This window comes from Crotalus tigris, unplaced genomic scaffold (assembly GCF_016545835.1).
Source record: "Crotalus tigris isolate CLP2741 ecotype Arizona unplaced genomic scaffold, ASM1654583v1 scf7180000017834.3080900, whole genome shotgun sequence".
In the NCBI taxonomy this organism is placed as follows: domain Eukaryota; kingdom Metazoa; phylum Chordata; class Lepidosauria; order Squamata; family Viperidae; genus Crotalus; species Crotalus tigris.
In genome coordinates, this window is record NW_024096662.1 from 2411322 (window position 1) to 2434442 (window position 23121).

Genomic DNA, 23121 nt, shown 5'->3' on the forward strand with positions numbered 1-23121 from the left:
AGGGAGGTTGGGGTGGGGAGGAGGCCCATATAGCTTTGGGGAAACCAAGGGGCAGGGGGTAGAGCATGGGAAATCCTAGAGGTGAGGGAGGCCTCCTGGGAATCCCTGTGCCTGCATTAGGCCTCCTTGGGGTTCTCCCATCTCTGAGTCACTCCAGGCTCTACCTAACAACCCTCTACCTACCTAATAAATGCACTGGGGAAAGCAGGGACAGGAATGTTGTTAGTTAGGTGCTTCATTTAACATTGTCCTTGATGTCTGACATGAATGGCAAGCTCCATTACTGTTGTAAGTCAAGGACTTACCTGTAGTTTGATAAAAGTTACCCACACAAGTTTTCTATCTTGAACTATAATTACAGGGAGTCCTTGGTTACAACGAAAATTGGGACCAGAATTGCCATCGCTAAGTGACACAGGTGTAAAGTATATTACATAACTGTGCCACTGCCACTTAGAGATGGCAATTCTGGCACTCCAGGCTGCCATTGATAAACAAGGACCTCATGTGACTGCAACATCTATCTTCCTGCCAGCTTCCCCACTGACTTTGCTTGTGGGAAGCCAGGCAGGGAATCATGATCAAGTTATCTATGGCTCGCTGTAAGCCAGGTGCTAAGAGCCTGGATTGCCATCGTATGACTGTTGGGATGCTGCAACGGCCAGAATTCTGAGGGCTGGTTAGAACTCATTCAGTGCCATTGTAAGTTTGAATGGTTGCTGAACAAGTGATTGAGGACCATCTGAAATGAAAAATTAAATGATGCAGAGAGCAGCCACTGTAATAAAAATAAATAAATTTCTGGTTCTTGCAAGATGACATTCTTTAATTGACAAGACCTAAAGCAGTGGTGGCGATCTTATGGCACTTGTGCCAGAGGTGGCACTCGGAGCCCTCTCTGTGGGCATGCGCGCCATTGCCCCAGCCCTGCCTTCCCCCGCAACCCCCTTCTCACCAGTAGGCCCCCCTGGGAAAGAGTTGTCCCCAGGCACGGCCCACGTGGTGCAGCGCAACCAAGCACATGGCAGCCGGGCAGCAGGGGCAAGATTTCGCCCTCGTGCCCCATCATGTGCAGATGATGCTGCGGGGTGCAGGTGGAGGGCGTGGCCGCCATGGCATTGCAAGGCCGCCTGCGTGATCTGTGGTGAGTGGCGGAGCGGGGGGGCAGAGCGGGGGTTTGGGGGCACTTGATCTCTAAAAGGTTCGCCATCACTGACCTAAAGCAGGCTCATTTTGCTGGATCTAATAGGATGAGTAGAGACCACTGGAGAGAGGCAGTTCTTCAAGTATCCGGCCCCAGCCATGAGGGGCTTTATAGATGACAACTAACACCCTAAATTGCACTTGGAAATCAGCTAGGAGCCAAGGCAGCTTGCAAAATAAAGGTATAAAGGTATAGCATGGGCAAATCAGGAAACGTTCGTAATTATTCTCTTATATGAATCTTTTAGCAGCTAAAAAGTTAGAAGAGAAAAGAAGAATGCAAGATTATTTTTCCGACAATGTCTTCTATTTGCTGCTAAAAGCCTAAAGGCTGAAATAAGCCTATTTATAATCAACAGCACAGTAATATCTACACATCTTGTTTACCAAAGCTGGTTCGCTTCCTTAAAAGGTCATCAGAATGACAATGAAAAAAAATCCAGGAAAAAAAACCTCAGGTTTTAACATTATTATTTGAATTGTCATTTTTGTTGAATGCCAAAACAAGGGACATAAGTGGTTAAGGAAATCCATCACAAAATGCTCACATTTCATGTTAACAATTAACTCGTTTCATGTGACTGAAACCACATAAAAATGGACAAACTTAATGACTGAACCTGCCTTGAAGGGCAATGGATCCTAAGAACATTTCCCCTCATTTCTTAACTTTGGCTTTAAACCATCTGTCTTTCCAATACTGGGTGAGTGTACAATTTCTGAATCTTTAAGAATGAATTGTTTTAAAATTTGAACCAGCTGTAACATTACTAGAAATTATTTGGTGCAATCATTTACTTTGGCAATAAGCCCCACTGAACTCAAAGGAACTTACGGCTGACGATTGCATTCAAAACTGGTATATATTCAGATTCAATCATTCCCCATTTAATTGTAATCCAAAACATTTTGCCGAGTATAAGTGTTTTAAAAGTGTTCCCAGTTAGAAAACAAATACATTTTAAATTAAATAGAAGAAATATGGTATGTTTAATGAAATTTTAAGGATTTTTACTCTCTATCATCTACATCCTTGAGAAGAACTGCTGGTTTGTAAATTCCTCTCCTTTTAAGCTGTTAAATGAGGAACACCTCTAAGTTGATAGATCAAATGCTTTAAATAAACATTTACGATAATTTATATTGAGAGTGATTAAAAGTGTGTGGATCCTTCCCAACAACTAAATGGTTAACCTTCCTAAAGGTCTTGGTGCCTATTTCACTTTTAATTTTAATGAGAGAGGGATATTTTAAATAATAAGCAAAAGTATACTATATTAGTGGTCATCACTTCTGTTGAAGAACTTGGCAATTCTTATATAAGTTTTATATCAAATAATTTTTTATGCCAATTATTTCTTTTAAAAAATGAAAATACTTTCATTTGCTCTAGAATTCATTAATTCAGATCATTAATTTTAGAAGAGTGAAAGTATTGTTGCTTATAATCCCACAACCAAATTCTGTTTGAAAAATTGTTCACTATTAATCCCAATTTGGACTTTAGGCTGAATGATAATTGTCCCATATTATTTAGAGAATACACAAAAAAGCTCATTGATTCTGAACTGGGCCATCTGTTTGTATATTCTAAAATATGTGTAATCAAGATTAAATCTCAATCTACACATTTTATACAAAGTATTATACATGTATAATGGTAATAATCCAAAACTGATTATGTGCCTTACAAAGAAGCTATAAATATATGGTTATGATGATTTTTCCCCATTAAGTTATTATCACTACATGGACTTTGTCTGTACTGTACTATTAGATTTTTTTTTTAATTTAATCCAGTACTGTTTGTCCTGATTAGCAAAAGCTTTCCAAAGTCCTCCTGAAAAATTATGTAACAGTACTGCTTATATGAAACCCTAAAAAGCTGTGAATGTAGTCTGTGATTTTTGGCATAAATCCATGCTTCATCACTAAGCTTTTAAGTTTTTTAAAAATTTATTTATTTCTATCCCACCTTTATTATTATTACAAATCACTCAAGGCAGTGAACGTATCTAACATACCTTCCATCTCATATTTTTCCCACAACATCAACCCTGTAAGGTGGGTTGGGCTGAGAGACAGTGACACTGGCCCAAAGTCACCCAGCTGGCTTTCCTGGCTAAGGTGGGACTTTTTCTCCTTTGTAACCATGAATGCAATCACTGAAAATTCTGATAGTTAATAGCATAAATAAAAGTTTGCTTCTCTGAAAAATCCCATTCCTTTCAATACTGTCAGTTTTTGGGCTGTGCCTCTTTAGTGCAAAGCACTATGCCAGGCAACTTGTGCAAATGAAGCTTTTAAAAATGCTCAGTTCTTCATCCATTACCGATATATCAATTTATCCATATGAATTGATGCAGGAAACGTATCTCATTTTGGCATATTTTGAACATGCCTTAGTTGACATCCTTCCTAAACATGGTGCCCTCCTAGGCTTAGATCCATCATTGCAGTCAAGGCCACATTGGCTGTGAATGATGAATATTTAGGCCCAATGCAGCTGGAAGACCCTAGCTACTCATACATATTTATATGTTCTAGCACATCTTTCAGCAAAAATTAGGCCTTTTTGTTTTTAAAACATATGTATATGGTGGCCTATATTCTGCTGGATAGTAAAGAGGTTATGAAACTAATAGCAAGTAGGGAAATTCCAGGATTGACAACTACTACCAGACAAAGCTGGTTGAGCCTTCATCAAATCCGAAAAAAGACCCAGCAAGAGCTCTTCCATTACAGACAAAGAAGAAAACAACAAGTGTAGCAATGTTGTCATTCCATATATTGCAGGAATACCTGAAAAGCTCAGAAGGATTTTCAACCAAAACAACATACATGTATACTTTAAATCCAAGAATACATTAAGGCAGAAGCTTGTCTACCCCAAGGATAAAACACCCAAACTTAGCAATGTGATATATGCAATACAATGCAGTGAGACACGTGCAGATCTATACATTGGTGAAACAAAACAACCACTTCACAAGAGCATGGCACAACATAGGAGATCTAACCCATCAGGACAAGATTCAGTGGTCCAACTGCTTTGAAAGACAAAGGTCACTTTTTTGAAGACCGCAAAGTCCTCATTTTGGACAGAGAGGACCATTGATTTGAAAGAGGGATAAGAGAATCCATCTATGTTAGAATTGAACACTCCTCTCTCACCAAAAGGAGAGAAATAAGACACCACCTATCTCCAGTCTACAAGATGGCTCTTGTAGCAGTTCAAGAAGATTCCACAACCAATTGCAACCTGATTCAGGTGACCCTGAGGGCATAGATAAATCCCCAAGTGGCCTCAATAGCTCTCAAAGAGAGTGCTAACAACCAGATGACTGCAAAGAAATGCAATTCTTCCATCCACCCCACCATCCTATCACAACCTATCCTTCCATTCCCCCACCATCCAGGATCAACTGTCAATACTTATCCTTCCATTCCCCCACCACCAGAATTCATGAAGCGTCTTGGATGAAAAGCAAAGTGTTTTATTCTTCTTCCTCAAGGAAAAAACAATCCAATTGCCTTTCGGGGGGAAAAAGCACCTTTGAGATAACTATGACCTGGATGACTGAGAATCTCCACCAACATTGATTGGGTTGTTAAGACTGCTGAACTACTGTTATGATAAAAGATACCTAAAAACACAGCTCCAGTGCTATTGCAGTTTATTATAATTGAACCCCCACTCTTACATTATGGGATACACAAGATGTCCTACGCAGGCATCAAGTTTTCCAATCATTTTCCTCCTTGTTTGAATATTGTATAAAAGGCAAAGGTGACAGGCAGTGAGCGTACTTTTTTATTGCTGCAATAACAAACAAATTGGGTTGGATTTCTCTTGCCCTGCGTGTTATTTGGGGGCCCTCATGATGGATCCTTTTACTTATACTGGTTTTATGGCCAACACATAAAACTTCAACAATACAATAATATTCATTTATTTTATTTATTACATTTGTTTGCCACCCATGTGACCAAGAGGTGGATTCTGCTTTAACATAACATTGTCTTAAGAACTAAGAAAACCTTCTGTAATTTACTTTTGGGGCTATTACTAGTGGACTACTTATAAAGGTGTTCTCATTTCCACTTCTGAAATGGTGAAGAATGTCCAATATTATTGACTGGCAAAACTCCAGGATGTAATCTTGCCCCACCAAAGTGTGTATTTAAATGCATTCATCGTTCTCTCTCTCTAAAGTTCCTGCTTTATTTTCCATTTTTAGCTTATGCTATGCAGAAAAAAAAAAATCTGTTCTCTTTACGATACCAAACTGATGAAAGGTTGCTAGTCATACAGAGAATTTACAAAGGCATGAGGGGAGGAAAAAAAAAGATAAGACATGAATTCACACTGCTGAGTTCCACAGATTCCTTAAAGGTGAAAGTGCTGAGCACAAACTCAAGAGATTCCAGGTAGCTTGCAGGATATTCGCTCAGGAGATGCAGCAGATCTTAACAATTCAAACTGTACCCTTTTACTTTTTAAAAGTAAAGATTTTAAATTGGTTTGAAGCATAGCATTTGCTGCCCTTTCATGCTCTTATCTCCCCAATGACAGGAAACAACATCGATTGCAGATCTCCTTTTTTTTAAAGTTATTCACTGTCACACAGCCATTTCAGACTAGAGCCACCACCGCCCCACACACACACACACACACACACACTTCCCAGCTCCTAACATTCATTACAGTGTAAGCAATGTCCATTATATTAATCTATTCTTGGCTGTGTTAGTCATTTTGCAGCAGGCAGCATTTCAAGAGCGTGATTCTGTGTTCCTCAGAAATGTTTACATTCACCTTCCAAACGCTGCTTCCTTCCCCCCCCCTTTTTTTCACATTACGGAAAGGTTGGTATGAGAGCAGAACGTTTGCTGATTCAGTGGATACTTTACAGCTCGTCTTATTAAGAAGATGCTATGTAGATGTTTACATACTAAGCCTAACTCCTATGAGCCTCCAGGCAAGCACTATTCTATGGGGAACTGATTTTCCTGATGTTTTTCTTCGACCTGCAGAAGCAGCAATGCCAAAGAACACTGTGGCTGGGCAAAAAAAAAAAAAAAGATCAGGCTAAACAGCAAAATGAATGCATCCTTCATCTAGCCCTCCACACACAGCATCAGCACAGCAAACTTGGGAACAGAAGATTTTTCTGACTTGAAAGCCCAGGTCTTAGCGGTAAGGACAATGAACCACATTCTGTATATTATTGTGTTTTTTTTTTTATAACTGTACGTTTTAAATGGGAGCATGTTGTTCTTAATATGCCGGTTAACATGTGATTTCAACTCAAATGAAGCTTTGAGATTTATGGGTGCGTGGGGTGAGCACACAGGCACTTCAATGCAAGACCAAAAATCATTAGAGAGGTAGATTATTAGAGATTTTTGCTACTATCTGTCATATCGTAAGATTAAAAAAATCATTTGAGTTAAGAAAATACGCATGCATATAAAGATATAGACATCATATGCAAGCATAATCTCTGCCGAACAGGGTTGGTTGAGTGTTTGTTGTGGCTGAAAAAATCAATACAAGATAATTGTTGGTTTGAATCTCAGTATTTCAACAAGCTGTCCCTTTCCCTGCATCTTCCCCCCCCCCTAGGGTTGCCTATACTTAGCATCTAAGTATTCAAGGATGAAGACCTTATTCCTGATCTCTAAAGAAACATACTACTATACTGAGGCACTTCTAATATTTCAACAAAGCCACACTTGTGGAAAAACATACTCAGAAAGGTAAAAATATGCAACAGTATTTTTTTTCTTCTAAAAGTGCTCTGAAAGCCTCTTTAAACAGCAGTGCAAGGCAATACAGTATTGCTAAGGTCATAATTTCTTCCAAGCAGAATAAATATGAACCGCATTCAAGACAGCTTCCTTTCTATTTTATACGATGCATTTGAAAACAATACTAATTCAGGCAATTCAAGGAAAAATAAACAGCTCACTGCTTAGATTTCATTATAACGATGATGGTAAAACTTCGGTCTTTTCTGATGTTCCCTCATAAAATCAACAGTAAAAAACAGACTAGATCCAATTCTGGTTATGCTTCAAATATATTTTTGAAATCCATAACAAAGTTTCTATCTAATCCAAAAGATTATCAGCTAGTAAATTGTATGAAAGAACAGTTTATCTCTATTCATGTCAGTGAGAGAAAGATTCCATAATCAAAACCACAAGAAGTAAAAGCAGATTAATTATTAAAGCAGAGTTAAGCCAGTCTTCAAGAACACCTGCATTTGTAATATGAAGCCTTAATAGCAATGAAGTATTTTTTTTCTTTCAAATTGAATGACGCATCGACTAAACTTCATTTAAATTAAATAATTAAAAATGCTCTTTTTCCCCCCCTAACCTTTCCTAGGTAGAACTGTTTCAGAGAACTGTGGCCAGAAAAAAAAAATCCGGAGAACATTTGGAGTTCCAGAAAACATCTGGAAAGCCAAAGATGAACCTACTTGAGACAGCAAAATCAGGGTTTCTAGTCTGCATTGTGGTTTGCATTTTCGTCTTCGGTGTTTTCTATCTACGGAATAAAATCTTCAAGGAAGACAAGGAAAAACTCATCTCGAAAGAGTGTGGTTTTTATCCAGATGAACTTTGCTCAGCTCTTTTTGATGGGAAAGGAGTTGCTTTTCAAATTGGCCAGCGGTGCCAAGAGGCTTTAGGGGGAAAAGAAATCTCTGTTTGCATACAAACACCGTGCAACTGCTCTACACTGCAGAAGAAGCTCCACTTCATTACCAGGCCATTGTCAGAAGAAGAAAGGAACTTTTCCTTGGCATACATCATCACCATTCACAAGGAGCTGGATATGTTTATAAAACTACTCAGAGCCATTTACATGCCTCAGAACGTTTACTGTATACATATTGATGAGAAATCATCAGAGGGTTTTAAGCAAGCTGTCCAAAGCTTGGTCAACTGCTTTGAAAACATTTTTATTGCTTCAAGGACAGAAAAAGTTGTCTATGCAGGATTTTCCAGATTGCAAGCAGATATCAACTGCATGAAGGACCTGATTCATTCATATCCTCAATGGAATTACGTTATTAATCTATGTGGTCAGGATTATCCCATCAAAACTAACAAGGAACTTATACACTATATTAAAAGTAAATGGAACAGTAAAAATATAACTCCGGGAATTGTTCAGCCACCTCATATGAAACACAGAACTTATTTCGGTTACCAAGAAATTGTACGTTCAGGAAAATCGTATGTCTATCCAACTAATAAGGTGAAAAGTGAACCACCCCACAATTTGACCATATATTTTGGGACTGCATACTATGTACTCACAAGAAAATTTGTAGAGTTTACCCTGACTGATGAACGTGCAAAAGATTTGCTTGAATGGTCAAGAGACACCTACAGTCCAGATGAGCATTACTGGGTCACCCTGAACCACATACCAGGTAAGCAGAATTATAGAATTTATCTTGTCTACTGTACATTGTTCACAAATATTGCATACTAGACAACCCTTGGGTCCTCCTTTCAGAAATATTTCTTTACCAGATTCTCAATGCCTTCAACTTCTAAGGTACTTTGCCTTCACTGCAAAACTGGATACATTCAGACATGCATCTGCTATGAAAATACACCATATTGAACTATATAGCACAATTAACATCAGCAGAGAAAATGTCTTATGCCATTTTCGTATTTATTTTGTCATATACATTTTAATACTTTTTATGGCATAAAATGTTTTATAAAATTTGCCAAATTTCAACTCCACAGGAGTTATGAATCCCAGATTTTGGAAACATTCTGTAAGTTAGCCCATTTGAGGTACTTTAATTCAAAAATGTTGCCCTATGATGCATTGTTTTGCCCAGTTAAAGATTACAGTAATGAGAGGTTTTAATAATATATTGATAGATATAAACTAAGGAGACTCTACTGGAAACCATTAACCAAATTCTAAAATCTCTTTTCAGTCTGCCTTCCAGATTTAGAAAATAACAAATTCATAATACACCATGAATTGGAGGGCTTTCCTTTAACTTGGAACACTAAAACAAAGCAAAATAAAAAAGTGATATTTCACATTGTTTCAATTCCAATACTTTAAATTATATAATTTTAAAAAATCAGAAGGGACCAACAAACTTGCTTTATTTATTTAGGTATCTATTTAATTCAATTTGTATAGCTACCCATCTTACTGTGGCTATTGTGAATGTAGATGACTCACAATAAACAAAAACATAACTAACATGACATTAAAGCACCAGAAGAAATCCTGTAAGAACAGCAGAGATAAAAAGCCAATAAAGTTTATAATCACATGGGCTCCACCTTACTGCTAGACCTAGGAAAGTTTTTCAGTCTTTGAAGGTGAAATACAACCCATTTTGTTATTGATATACTAGCTATCAACTATGCTGTTATATGTTCCAGACTTTTCTTGACAAATATTACATGCCCACCAACAATGAGTTTCGCCCACATTTGGGGGTTTGAGAAACGTGCAATCTGTCACTCAAGTATCATGTTGACATATCTAAAAGTTGAAGACTGGGACTGGACAGGTTCTGACCAGTTGCGACTCAGAAGCATACAGTAAGCAGTACAATTTCTTTTAGAATGGGAGAACCTGTTCCAGGTGTGGTTCTGTAGCCTGAGTTTGGGGAAAGTGGGTTTGAGATCCTCCCATATCTGCAGCCTCTCAAAATTCTCAATGATTTGCTTACTACCCTGACTAAAGAAACCACAGAGGTAGCAGTATACTCATCTGTATTACATCTAGAGCAGGGGTATCAAACTGGCAACCTGCGGGCCAGATGCGTCACTCACAGGCCACGCCCACCCCAGCTCTGCAAAGGAAAAAGCACGTGATGTAATCGAGTTTGAGACCTGTGATCTAGAACTTCTTTTTTCTTCCAAAAGAACAGCCCCTAGAAAGTAATTAATTCTTACAATATAAGGCATTAGCTCTGCCCTGAAGCAGTTTCCCCAAGGGCAGGTATCATTAAATCCTTGTATTTGATGTATTTATAATGAGAATTTGCATTCTTGTTCTTATTTTAAAATGGAAATGAACTTTTATTCCAAACCAAAGGCTGTACTAGTTTTGATTAATGTGCTAAGGATTGTACTCCAAAATGTAGAGGAGACCAGAGCAATTTAAATTTCACTGATATTGCTAAGAAAAATGCAATTTTGTAGTAACTTTTGATGGGGTTCTGGGAACTTCACCCAAAATTTTCTAAAGGCTTCAAACTCTGCACTTAAAAAAAAATAGCACACTCATATTTGCATATTTCATAAAAAGCTTTCTTTTTATGTTGCAACTGTATCCTTTGGTAACCACAACAAAAACTTTATGGCACCTTAAAGACTAACACATTTATTACTGCCAAAACTTTCATAGCCCGTAGTCTGCTTAAAAATAGCATTATCATAAGTGGTCTTATTTGTTTCATTGAAATGAATTAGAATTAATTGTATTTATTAATGGTTTTAAGCCGCCCACTTACAAGATTCACAAAAGAATAAAATAATTAATAGATATTGCCTTAAGATGCAGTATAGTTGTATATTTAAAAACAAGTAAAGGCAGATATAACACGTTATAGGGGAACTCACTACTATTCACCTTGGGAACAGCAATACTAGAAGAGTGATTCATACATCCAAAACATAAATCTGTTTTTCAAAATGTAAAACATCTATAACAAAGCTTTCCAATTGATTGTATAGATGCTCCTGGTGCTACTCTAAACACAACTTGGCAAGGAAATATACGAGCAATCAAGTGGAAAAATCAAGAAGGAGAAGTCCACAATGGCTGCAAAGGTAATTATTGAACATGACACAATCCTAGTTCATGAACCACTGAAAAGTTATCTGCCAGATGCTCAAATATTCAGTGACGTTCTGGTCATTCTGATGGGAATGGAGGGATAAAGCCCACAAAATCCCACTGAAGCAATGCTAAGAAAACTACTGTAGATAACTCAATAAGCTGCAGTACAGAATAATCCTAAATGTGAATTTAATTACAAAGTGAAGCACAAAGAATTTGCACCTACAGACATACCCAATACATATAATTGGCTGAGCTTTATCCAACTAGTAAAATTTGGTGGCTCCTTTCTTTTTTTAAAAGCAGCTTTATTCTTCCTAATTTCTTTCAAAGAAAACTAAGACATAGATTTCCTTCTTATTCCCCCATTTCATGTGTATCCATGTCATACATAGACATATCTGTGATCAAAACCAAATTAGGGTAAGAAGTAACTAATCTTTTTAGATTATTATGTTAAAGGGCCGTTTCTTTTCCTTTTCCTTTCCCTAATTCTGATCTACAGCATATTTCACTTGCTGAATGGTATCCAGCCTGGGATTGTCAATTTACAGTAAAATTTTCTCTCTTGTAGGACATTATGTCAGAGAAATTTGCATCTATGGACTTGGAGACTTAGAGTGGCTTATTAATTCTCCTCATTTATTTGCCAACAAATTTGAGCCAGCAACATACCCACTTGTCATGGAGTGTCTAGAAAGGTATTACAGAACAAAGTTGCTCCAGCAAGCTGAAGTTCCTTTGGAAACACACTGGCATTTGGAAGAATAGACTGCTCTGCACATCTCAACTAACCATAATCTCTATGAAGGGCAAAGCAGAACCAAAAACATGATACATTTCAAAATGTATGTTCCAAAGAGGGATACTGCATCATAAGTATTTAGCATCTTGAACCTGAGAACAGAAAGGAACTTTCTGAACATGAAGATTCAATATGCACAGTTCTAGTGTCTTTACAAACATTAATTTCTCTGGGCCTGCTTTTTTTTCTCTTTTTTTCCTTTTGTTTTACACAATTGCTCTGAAACACATAATTGGTGTTTATTGTCTTAGATACTTAGACAATAGTTTCTAGTCGTTGTTTAGCAACTGCTGGCAGTTATGAAGATGATGTAAAAGTAACTCTATGACCAATCCTTGCATTTACAACTGGTTGGCAGCCTGCCAGCACTTATGATTGGCCGCAGATTGCAAGTTTGTAAAGCAAAGAAGATCATAAGCACAATAGAAATTTACTTCACGACTGTTTTGCTTAACAACCGAGTTGTGGTCAATAAGCAAGGACGAGAGAATACCTGTGCTCTCTTTCACATAAATCTCTTTCTAATAGAATGTTTGCTCTTTTAAATGAACTATTTAAAAATAGCGTCCTGACTTAAGTCTCTGAAGTTAAATGCGGCTAAATCAGTGGTTCTCAACCTGTGGGTCGGGACCCCATTTGGGGTCGAACGACCATTTCACGGGGGTCGCCAAACAACGCAATCCGCCATTTTTTCCCCCTTTTCCTTAGCTGTGCTACTCCCTTTTATTCTATTGGCTTTTGAAAGCCAATAGAATAGACTCTCTTGAATAGAGTCTAATTCTATTGGCTTTCAAAAGCCAATAGGAATTGTCCAGGCTGTCTCTGCCCTGCTGAGCCCGCCAAAAGTCCCATTCTGCAAACAGTGCTGCACCAGTTGAGTAGTCCTCGACTTACGACTGGTTGAGTAGTCCTCGACTTACGACCGGTTGGGGGTCGTGGCATTAAAAAGGTTGAGAACCACTGGGCTAAATGAATCACGATTAACTTGTCCCATTTAGTCTAATAAGTCAGTTTTAAGCGTATCTAAATCCGTATCTAAATATAATTCATACATTATTTATCTTTTTTAACATCATTTTCCACGTGCAACTTTATGTAAAATTTAACTAATAAATTACTGAATAAAAAGTCATAAAATTAATCAAAATTTTCTGTCATTTGATAATACTGTTCCTTCCATTCAGTCCAACCTAATAAAGCTATATGTAAAACCAAGTAAAAACCTAGCACACACACACACACACACACACACACACACACAGACAGACATAACACATACATACATACATACATACATACATACATACATATATTAAGTAAGATAAATTAGGAAGACAAAAATAAAATATATGGCAGCCAACTAAGTCTTTATACATCAACAATTCAGATTTCATTTGAATCTATATTTCTTGAACTGAAAGTTTATACGCAGAAAAGTATTAATGAAAATATACTGTATATTATTAATTTACTGGACACATGACCAAAGTTTGGCTGCTTGGCAGCCTGCCAGAACTTATGATTGGCCGCAGAGATGCTACAACTCCTCCCATCTGCCATTCCTCCCACCCACCCCAATGGCCCTAAATGTCAGGGAAGTTTCCACAGTGCAGCACAAAGAAGCCAGGTTGCCCAGGACTGCATACACCAGGGGTAGTCAACCTTGGCTCTTTTATGACTCGTGGACTTCAACTCCCAGCTGTGCTGGCTCAGGAATTCTGGGAGTTGAAGTCCACGAGTCATAAAAGAGCCAAGGTTGACTACCCCTGGCATACACCATGGGGCATAAAGCAGCTGCCCCATGTGAAGCTCCAAATGCCCAGGAGACTTCAAGGGTGCAAAACAGTCACTCACACCCACAAAGCCCCAAACTTCTGGGAAGCTCCAATCCAGCCACTTTCACTGCCCTGCACTCATAAAGTTGAGCCAGGTCACCTGGTGATCTGTTTAATGACCACAATGACCAAAATTCCAGGCTCAGCTGTATCCAGAAGTATGATAGCTGCTAGCTTAACCAACAAAAAACAATGTACCACCAGCTCAAGGTTGACTCAGCCTTCCAATTTTCCGAGGTTGGTAAACTGAGGACCCTGATTGTTTGCGGCAATATGCAAATAATGCACTGCATTGCAAACTAGTCACAGGAGTGCTGTAAAGTGCCATGGGCCGGTATATAAAGGTAAATGCTATTGCTATGTAACTATTTTGATCCAAGTGGTGATGGTGGTGGGGAGCTACGGTCTGAAAAAAACACTCCATATCATGGTTTATATTTGCTTCTATGTCAGTACTTTTTACAAATTTAACTTGAATTTTTAGAAGAGGCCCTATTGAATGCCCATAGCCAAATAAAACTCGCAAAAAAATAATTTAATGAAGGTGTGGCATCTCCCCTGCAAATTACACTTGTAAATTCTTTGCAGATTTCTTAAGCAGGTGAACTCAATCTTTAACGTTATCTGTCTCTGATTTGTTTAACAAAGACCCAGCCATTTAGATATACACAGGCTTAGTTAAGTAAGGCATCACTGGACTGGTGTGTATCTTAACAATGAAGGGCAAAGTATTTCTCTTTTCTCAGGAACACAGAAGGTGGGTGTAGCTGCTCTAATGTTATACCAGTAAAATGGGCTCTTGTACCTAAAAAGACTAAAAAAGCAATAAATGGGATAGTCAGATAACAATTTGATTTGCACTTTAAAAACTCTGTACTTTAGCCAGCTGGACTTTCATTAATTTCCAAGCACAATGAAACACATAAAGCTCTAATTAATCAAAAAAGTGTGCAGATAGGATACCTGAAAGTCTACCTCCTCCTATATATATCTATTACAATTTCTGAAATGACACTTTATTTTAATTCTAGAAAGTTAGGTTGGGTTCATCTCCACTGAGTTCTTAAAGGGAAGGGAAAAATCAATAGTTTCAAAAAGATTGTAATGGTTTCAGATGGATTTGATCCATTATTCATTTTCAAAATATGTAATGGAAAGGACAGAAAAAAGGATTAAGAAATGTTTTGCAATGGAAATTAAAGGCACTGACTGGAGAAAGAAAAAAAAATCTAACTAATAGTATACACCAAGACTATCCTCCATAGCAATAGCAATGACATATATACCACTTCACAATGTTTTACAGCTTTCTCTAAGCAATTTACAGAGTCAGCATATTGCCCCCAACAATCTGGATCCTCATTTTACCAACCTCAGAAGGATGGAAAGCTGAGTCAACCTTTGGCAGATCAGGATCAAACTCCTGGCAGTGGGCAGAATTAACCTGCAATACTGCATTCTAACCACCAACACAGCTCCATAACCTTTTACATTTGCAAACCATTCCATCTTCTATTCCAGACATGTCAAACACAAGGCCCAGGGGCCGGATGCGGCCCGCAAAGTGGTTTCATGTGGCCCGTGAAGCCATACTGGAAACAGTGAGGGAATGGCCCCCGCTGCCTTGGCCCTGGCCCAGGCCAGCCGGGAGCCAATATACAATTTTGTGATAGCCATCTATGCTGAAACACATTCAGTCTTAGCTCCACAAGGCCGTCTAGAAACAGCGAGGAACCAGCCCCTGCCGCGTCGGCCCTGCCCCCTAGGTGCATGCTGGGGAGGTGTCACCCTTTGTGAGGAATGAAGAAATGCACCATCGCCTGGAAGTGGCCAGCAAATGGCCTTCGCCTATTTCACATATCTGGCTTTATGGGCTCTGCCCTGGTCCCACCCCCTTCTGCCAGAGATCCTCAGATCTGTCCCACTCCTGCCCAGGCCCCCACAGGCAAACTTGACGCGAACGATGTAAAGCTGGCCACACCCACCCAGTAGGCCACACCCACTCCATCCAGGCCCACCCAGTAGGCCGCACCCACCCTGGCCCAACTCACCTGGCTCTCCACCCGAGGGCAACCGCAATGCTGATGCGGCCCTCAATGAAATTGAGTTTGACACCCCTGTTCTATTCCATCCACACACTATTTCATACATTGCCTTTGAACTTTGAACTTCCCTCTCTCTGAAGATCTCATTAGTTCCTTATAGTCATGCCTTTCTCAGTTTTCTGTTTTTTCTGTTTTTCCCAAGGGAAAGAACAGAATGAGTCAGCATGATGAAATGGTCTAAGGACTATGACTGGGGAGGGGGGGAACCAGGTTCTGGTCTTCTTCTGCTACAGATGCTCACTGGACAATTACTTTCTTACTCCAAACTACCTCAAAAGGTGTATTGTAGCAAAAACAAAAAGAGCACTGTGGAGCTTCCTTGTACTTCTGAAGAAAATGAGAGTAAATACAAGTAGGAAGGAGTATTAGATATGTGTGTCGCCTTGGGCTGCTTATAAAGTAATACAGGTGGGATAAAAATCAAATAAATAACTAAATAAATAATAAAACATTAATCAATCAACCCTCATTCATTCTCTCTGCATAAGTAAACACATCAGTACATTTATTTTATATTGGCCATTGATTTTACTAGTCACTCCATATTTATTCAGCACTGATTCATTCCTGATCCTATTTCTTGCTTTGCCATGCAACCCATCCCTACTTAACTCAACTTAATTGTTTTCTTGCCATACCCAAATCTCAAGTTACACAGGCAGAGAGGCATGGCTATGGTGAGTCACAATCATCCAGGTCACTGTTATCCCAAAGGTGCTTCCCCCCACACACACCAAAAAAAGGCAATTGGGCTTTGAACTGACTTAGAACTGAAGCAGCAAAATGTTTTCAAAGAAAAACAACAGGAAGTCCAGTTGCCTTTTGGGGGGGGGGAGGGAAAGCACTTTTGGGACAGTCATGCTCTTGTAAATCAGTCATTTTCAATTCTTTTCTTTCTATAGTCTTTCTTTGCAAATTTCAAACTAGTTATGTAGACTAAACTATGATGAGCTCTACTGTTGAGGATGGTGATTTCATTTTACACTAGTCCTCAACCTGCAACCACTCATTTAGCGACCAAAGTTACAACGGCACTGAAAAAGGTGATTTCAATCAGTCCTCACAATTACGACCATCGCAGCATCCCCATGGTCAGACATTTGGCAACTGGCATGTATTTATCATGGCTACAGTGTCCCGGGGGTCGCATGGCTGTCATTTGCTACCTTCCCAGGAGGCTTAGTCTAACAAGCAAAGTCCATGGGGGAAGCCAAAACGACGGCAGTGATTTGCCTAACAACCATGGCAAAAAGGTCATAAAATCAGGCCCAGCTAACTTAACCACTTTACTCAGGAATGAAAATTATGGCCCCAATTGTGATCATAAGTCAAGGACTGCCTGTGTGGATGAATCAAGTCTTGAAGTAATAGAAAATAAGCCATTGATGATAATGACGATGATTAGCGTAAGGCAGTGATGGCAAACCTTTTAGAGACCGAGTGCCCAAACTGCAACCGAAAACCCACTTATGTATTGTCGGATGCTGGATGGGCGTGGCTCATTGGGTGGGTGTGGCCAATGGGGTGGGTGTGGCCCATTCGATGGCATGGCCCATTGGGTGAGCGTGGCTGCAGTGGTAACGGCAGACTGGGTGAGACTAAAAAGTTCAATCAATCAATTCCAACTTTGTGAGATTTTTTTTTCCCCTGAGAAGTTGAAATTGATTGATTGATTTAACTTTTTTTTTTTTGCACACGGCGGAGGCCTAAAGCAAAAAGGTTTTATAAAACCCAGCTGAAGGCCTAGGACTGGGGCAACGGCACGCGTGCCCACAGAGAGGGCTCTGAGTGCCGCCTCTGGCACCCGTGCCATAGGTTCGCCACCACGGGTGTAGGGCGTTGTTACAGGATCCAGGAGACCACAATGCATTTGCAGAGTAGTAGTTTGACTTGCCAGGGTACCAGCTCTGTTATAGGAAACTCTTTAACGCTTCCCAAGATGTGCCACAGAAGGCCAAGCTGGCTTTGTACCCGACTAAAAGACTGGTGGGGTCCTTCCTGCAGCGTCACTCAACGCCCCCTTCCCTGAACTGGGGAAGTTCAGGGCCATCAGGAATCCAACTGCCTGCACAGAGCACCAGCTCATCTCTCCATTGAAGTGGTACCTATTGTATCGTCTCGCACAAAGTATGCTTTCGAACTGTAAGGTGGGATGAAGCTGAGGCGAGTGATGGGAACTCACTCCACTACACAGAGTTACGGCTCAAATTGCCAGAGCTGAGACCATCTCCCTCGTCATTAAGCCACTGAGCCACTGTGCCTCTTCACGTTGCCCATCCCAGATGTAGACCAACGCTTAATCAAAGCAATACAGATATTAAAGCAGTATCAACCAGATGAAGAAGGAAAAATGTGGCCTGTTTTTACATCCAGGATGAAATGGATAGTAAGGCATTCAACTGAATAATATTATTCTTTCCTTCTTTTATTTATGTTGAAGGAAGGATATCATTTTGCAATTCAATAGAAGTCCCTTCTTGCCAAGTATAGAAGAATTGTTCTTCATGCTTCGTACTTTCCACACTGTGTACCGGTAATGAAGCTTATCCTACTTTTATAGCTGGGCAGAGCATTATATCTTTTCAATAGGGTTCATTCACAGCTTGAAAATATCTCATTACAAGAGAGATGTGGAAGTGCCTTGCTTAGAGTAAAGTAAAAGAGTTCATCAGCAATGAAAAGTTGATGCAATCTTCCATTGCAGTGATCTCTGGCTTAGTCAAAAGACCATTAATTATTAAACATTTTCCCACAGCTATGAGTATTTTCTTTAGCAGTTGTGCTTATTTTAAATAATCTCTAACCTTATTATTGGTCATTTGTTCCATTATTTATGTGAGAAACTAAGCCCAAATAAACCACAGTCAGATGTTTCAAAAGGAAAATAGTTATTGTTTTTTAAGCATAAATCGTCTACTTCCACGCATCCTGGAACTGTAGACATAATTTAGAAGAATTTTCTTCATGAAAAGCAATGGATGGCAATGATTTATCCACTGGGTTTGTGTTAAACAAACTGGATGAAAACTGATATTGCAGTGGAGAACTCTTCTGAAGTGTAACAGGACTTTTGAAGTAATTTTCATAGTAATATACCATAAAATGTCAGCAATGCTTTTGTCATCACCGTGGTTTTCAAGAAAATACCACATAGTGCAGGTTTTCTTGAGCGAGATCATGAAAAAGAATAGATGATGTTTAGTTTTCAAGACTAAGAATTTAGAATAAAGGAAATAAAAGAAACAGAAACATTACAGGAATAGGGAAATATTGATCAGGACGAGGGGCACTGTTTATTTTCTTCCTTTGAAGCAAATGGTCATGCTTTTAAATTAGCAATTTGTAATGGTAAAGTGTATTTTAAAAATCATTAGTACTTTTCATTATGCCTGCCAACTTCTCTGGGTATAGTTCAACAATTAAATTAGACATGTTGTTTAGTTACTTTCAAGCTAACAATGCATTTCCAGGATAAACCCTGATTACCAATTCTCCTCCCAAATTGCCTAAATTGGAGTTCAGCAGCCCTATTTATCCTTAATGTACTAGGGGAGAGGAATGGTAGATGATAAAATTAACCCTCAGGATATTTCACATATAATAACACAGTTTACTACTATTTTCCCAAATCAAAGTTAGGTTGATCGCATAAATTAGAGTTCAATCACTATATTTATCCTTAATAAACTAAGGGAGAAGAATGGGCTGATGACACAATTAACCCTCAGGATATGTTGCATACAATAACACAGTTTTCTACGATTTTCTCAAATCAAAGTAAGTTGATTTGGGTTAAAAAAATTTGAGGGCTTCCTCAAAAGAACAACTCTTAGCTTGCTTTTATTTAATTTACTTATCAAATTTATATTGTTCCTTTGACAGAAATGAATTTGCAGCAATTAATTATTCATATGTGGTATGTCAACATTACTATTATCTACTAATAGTTTGGATTTACAATGGGCACATCGCCCACAATGGACTGATGTTCAATGGCAATTTACCTCCAACATATACAAAGAGCATTGTGTTGCCTAGCAGGCATTTGTTTCTGATTAAATAGAGACCAGTCGTGTTTATAGAACATATCGCTGACATAAATAGAATATTTAGAACATTACTAATTAAAGGCACAAGGAAGATGACATAGAACTTCTACTTGCAAAGCAAAGCTGAGTTGATTTAGGTCTCCTTGCCCTCAGTAAACCCAGCTGGACCGACTACAATTTTGCCTTTGCTAAACAAGCACCCCCGTTCATACAAAGAAGGAAAATTCAGAACAAAGATTGTGCAATATTTGAAAAGTGCACACTATTCTGCACATGAATCGAGAGGTGAAAATATTTGCTGCTTATAATACGCAATTATTAATCTGTCATTCTACCATTAAAAGTGGCATGCCTGAAATTTTTCACCGTGCCTGAAATTTTTCACATGTCAACACTCCTCATTTACAATGTGACAAAGATTCTTGTTTGTTCTATTGGGAGGGTTGTAGATAGCATCTCAAATACTTTTTGATAAAATGTTTTATATATAACATAGAATGAACAGAGGCAATACATATGATGGGGAAGTAAGGAACCGACTCTAATTATGAAGAGATATTATTTGTAAATGTTTATGAGCGGACAGCTTGGTTATTTGTATTTATTTACTAAAGGCATTTCTATATTCCTTTCCCTAAGACAGGGGTGTCAAACTCAATTTCATTGAGGGCCGCATCAGCATTGCAGTTGCCCTCAGGGGGTTGGGTGGGTGTGGCCAGGGTGGGTGTGGCCTACTGGCTGGGTGTGGCCTACTGGCTGGGTGTGGCTAGCTCTACATTGTTTGCGTCAAGGGCGCCTGTGGGGGCCTGGGCAGGAATGGGACAGATCTGAGGGTCTCTGGCAGAAGGCAGTGGGACCAGGGCAAGTGCCAAGGCATGGTCCACTGCAAGAGCCTCATTGTTCCTCTCAGGCCATGCGGGGGGGGGGGGGGCTTATGGAGCTAAGACTGAATGTGTTTCAGCATAGATGGCCACCACAAAATTGTACATTGGCTCCCGGCCGGCCTGGGCCAGGGCTGAGGCAGAGGGGCCATTCCCTCACTGTTTCCAGAATGGCTTCGCGGGCTACATGAAACCACTTCGTGGGCCGCATCCGGCCCCCGGGCCTTGTGTTTGACATGTCTGCCCTAAGATATAAGATGAGACCATTTGCCTGAAAATGGTATAGGCTCCCCTGTTTGAGAAAGGGGTTGAATTAGAAAACCTCCAAAGTCCCTTCTGATATACTATTAAGAAAATTCAATGCAAACTATAAGATTAATACTCCACAATTCATCAGAACCTCTCTGAATCATGCAGTTTTACAATGAGAAAAATAAGTTTACTAGATCTTTCTAAAGGTTAATAATAAAACTGGAAGCTGGCACAGTTGCTTCAGAAGATATATTAAAAAATGCAGTCATGGATGCTGCTCAGAAACCTGGTTTGTTGCATTTGGCATCCAAAGCGTGAACAGAAAGATTGCCCCAAATACCACACGAAACACTCAACATAAATATCATAAAATATAAAGTATAAAATTTAAACAAAAAAGTGAAATAGAAATACAAACGAAAACACAAAACAAGATAGCATGAAATATAAACTTAAAGGCCTCTGAAATAATACAGTGTTTAACATTTTCTGGAAAGCCAGCAAAAAGTGGGGGGGAGTGTGATCTCTGCCAGGAGTCTGGTCCAAAACATTGGCACTCTCACATAAAAGCTGCACCTTCTCACTTCAGGGCCCCCAAACTTCTTGCAATGTGGGACAATTAGTTTTCTCCTCCTCGGCTGTTCTAATAGATCAGCGGTTCTCAACCGTGGCAACTTTAAGACTTGTGGACTTCAACTCCCAGAATTCCTCAGCCAGCTGGGAATTCTGGGAGTTGAAGTCCACAAGTCTTAAAGTTGCCACGGTTGAGAACCTCTGTAATAGGTCAGGCTGATGCTGACTGAGGCAGGTGGTTCTGAAGATATCCAGGCACCCCACCATAAAGGAATTTATAAGTCAAAACAAGCATCTTACATTTGTAGAGAATTAATTATCTACTTATTTATTAAACAGATTTATATAGCTGCCCAACTCATACATAGGTGATTCCGTGTGGCTTACAATTTTTTTAAAAACCCACCATGTCACAAAATCCATTAAAAAAAAAGCACACACCCATGGCAGCAACAACACAATCAAATCAACCACTTGATCAGTTCCATCTCCATTCGTGGTCCCCGGCCTGCTGACAAAACCACATTTTTAGGGCCTTTTGGAAAAGGAACAGCCTCAGAGCCAACCATAATTCAGAGGGAATGATGTTCTATAAAAAAGGGGCCACCACCAAGAAGCCCCTTTTTTTGTGATCCCACTAGATGGCTATCCCTCACTGATGGTACCCATAACATATCCTGCCTTCCCAACCTGGTGGGCCGAATAGGTGAAATAGGGGAGAGGCAGTCCTTTAAATAACCTGACTTATACCCAGAAGCAGATTGGCAGCCAGTGCGGCTCCCATAGAAGAGGTGACACACGCACAAGTCTAAGCTTGCACAAAACTATTCTGGCTGCTGCATTCTGAACTAACTGAAGCTGAGAAATCATCAACAATCAGTAAAAGAACTGTAGAGAAGATAAGCAGAGGAAGTTAGCAGAAATATGATTTAAGCCTGGAACAGAAAGAACATTTTAGGAACTGTCTCTGCCTTAACTCAATTCGGTGTAACAGGGAAAAGGGAAGATCTATCAAGTTTTCAAGATTCTGTTACAACAGCACAAAAAAACCCTTCCCTTTTGACCGTGTAATGCCTTAGTTTGAAAAAGAGGAGGGATGACTGGATGGAGCTGAATGTTTACTAGCCAGATGCCCTTCCTGACAACACAGAATTGCAGGAAATCTTGTAAAGACTGTTTCTTGTATAGAGAAGCCAATAGGTAGCCAGTGCAGGGCCTGAAGAATCAGTGTTGTATGCTCCCTGCAGCAGAAGCCAGTAAACACACAGGCTGTGCTGTAGCAGAATTTAATCATAACTTATTAGCCTTCATCTAACTAATCACTGCACCAGTTAATAGTTCAGTGCATGAGCACTGCATGGATAGCTTTGAATGATCCAGATTTTAGGGCAAATTAGAGTTGGATACCATCAGCATAATGAAGACCAACCCCAGCTGCTTCACACAGACATTAAAGAGCATTAAATAGCACACTGTGGCAGGATAAAGAGACACAATAGCCTGAAATTGTCTTTCCGATTAAGATTCAAATCAAAGTAGGGAAGCACCTCCAATCTCCACCTTATGGA

At 39.4% G+C, this 23121-nt stretch overlaps 2 protein-coding genes across 4 annotated transcripts in view; one reads left to right on the forward strand and one right to left on the reverse strand.

Annotated features, from left to right (window-relative positions):
- Positions 1–23121, reverse strand: part of RTF2 (replication termination factor 2) — a 48422-nt gene that overhangs the window by 12425 nt on the left and 12876 nt on the right. The window lies entirely within an intron of this gene.
- On the forward strand, positions 987–12577 carry LOC120307945 (beta-1,3-galactosyl-O-glycosyl-glycoprotein beta-1,6-N-acetylglucosaminyltransferase 7-like). 3 transcript variants are annotated; one of them, XM_039343268.1, is made up of 6 exons: positions 988–1907; positions 6241–6403; positions 6833–6966; positions 7601–8654; positions 10948–11043; positions 11628–12577. In XM_039343268.1, exons 4-6 carry the CDS (start codon positions 7685–7687, stop codon positions 11822–11824), a joined length of 1263 nt encoding a protein of 420 aa, XP_039199202.1. In that variant the 5' UTR covers positions 988–1907; positions 6241–6403; positions 6833–6966; positions 7601–7684; the 3' UTR covers positions 11825–12577. The 3 variants fall into 3 exon arrangements, with proteins under 3 accessions (XP_039199203.1, XP_039199202.1, XP_039199201.1); XM_039343267.1 differs by having other exon boundaries at positions 988–6403; XM_039343269.1 differs by lacking the exon at positions 6833–6966 and having other exon boundaries at positions 987–6403.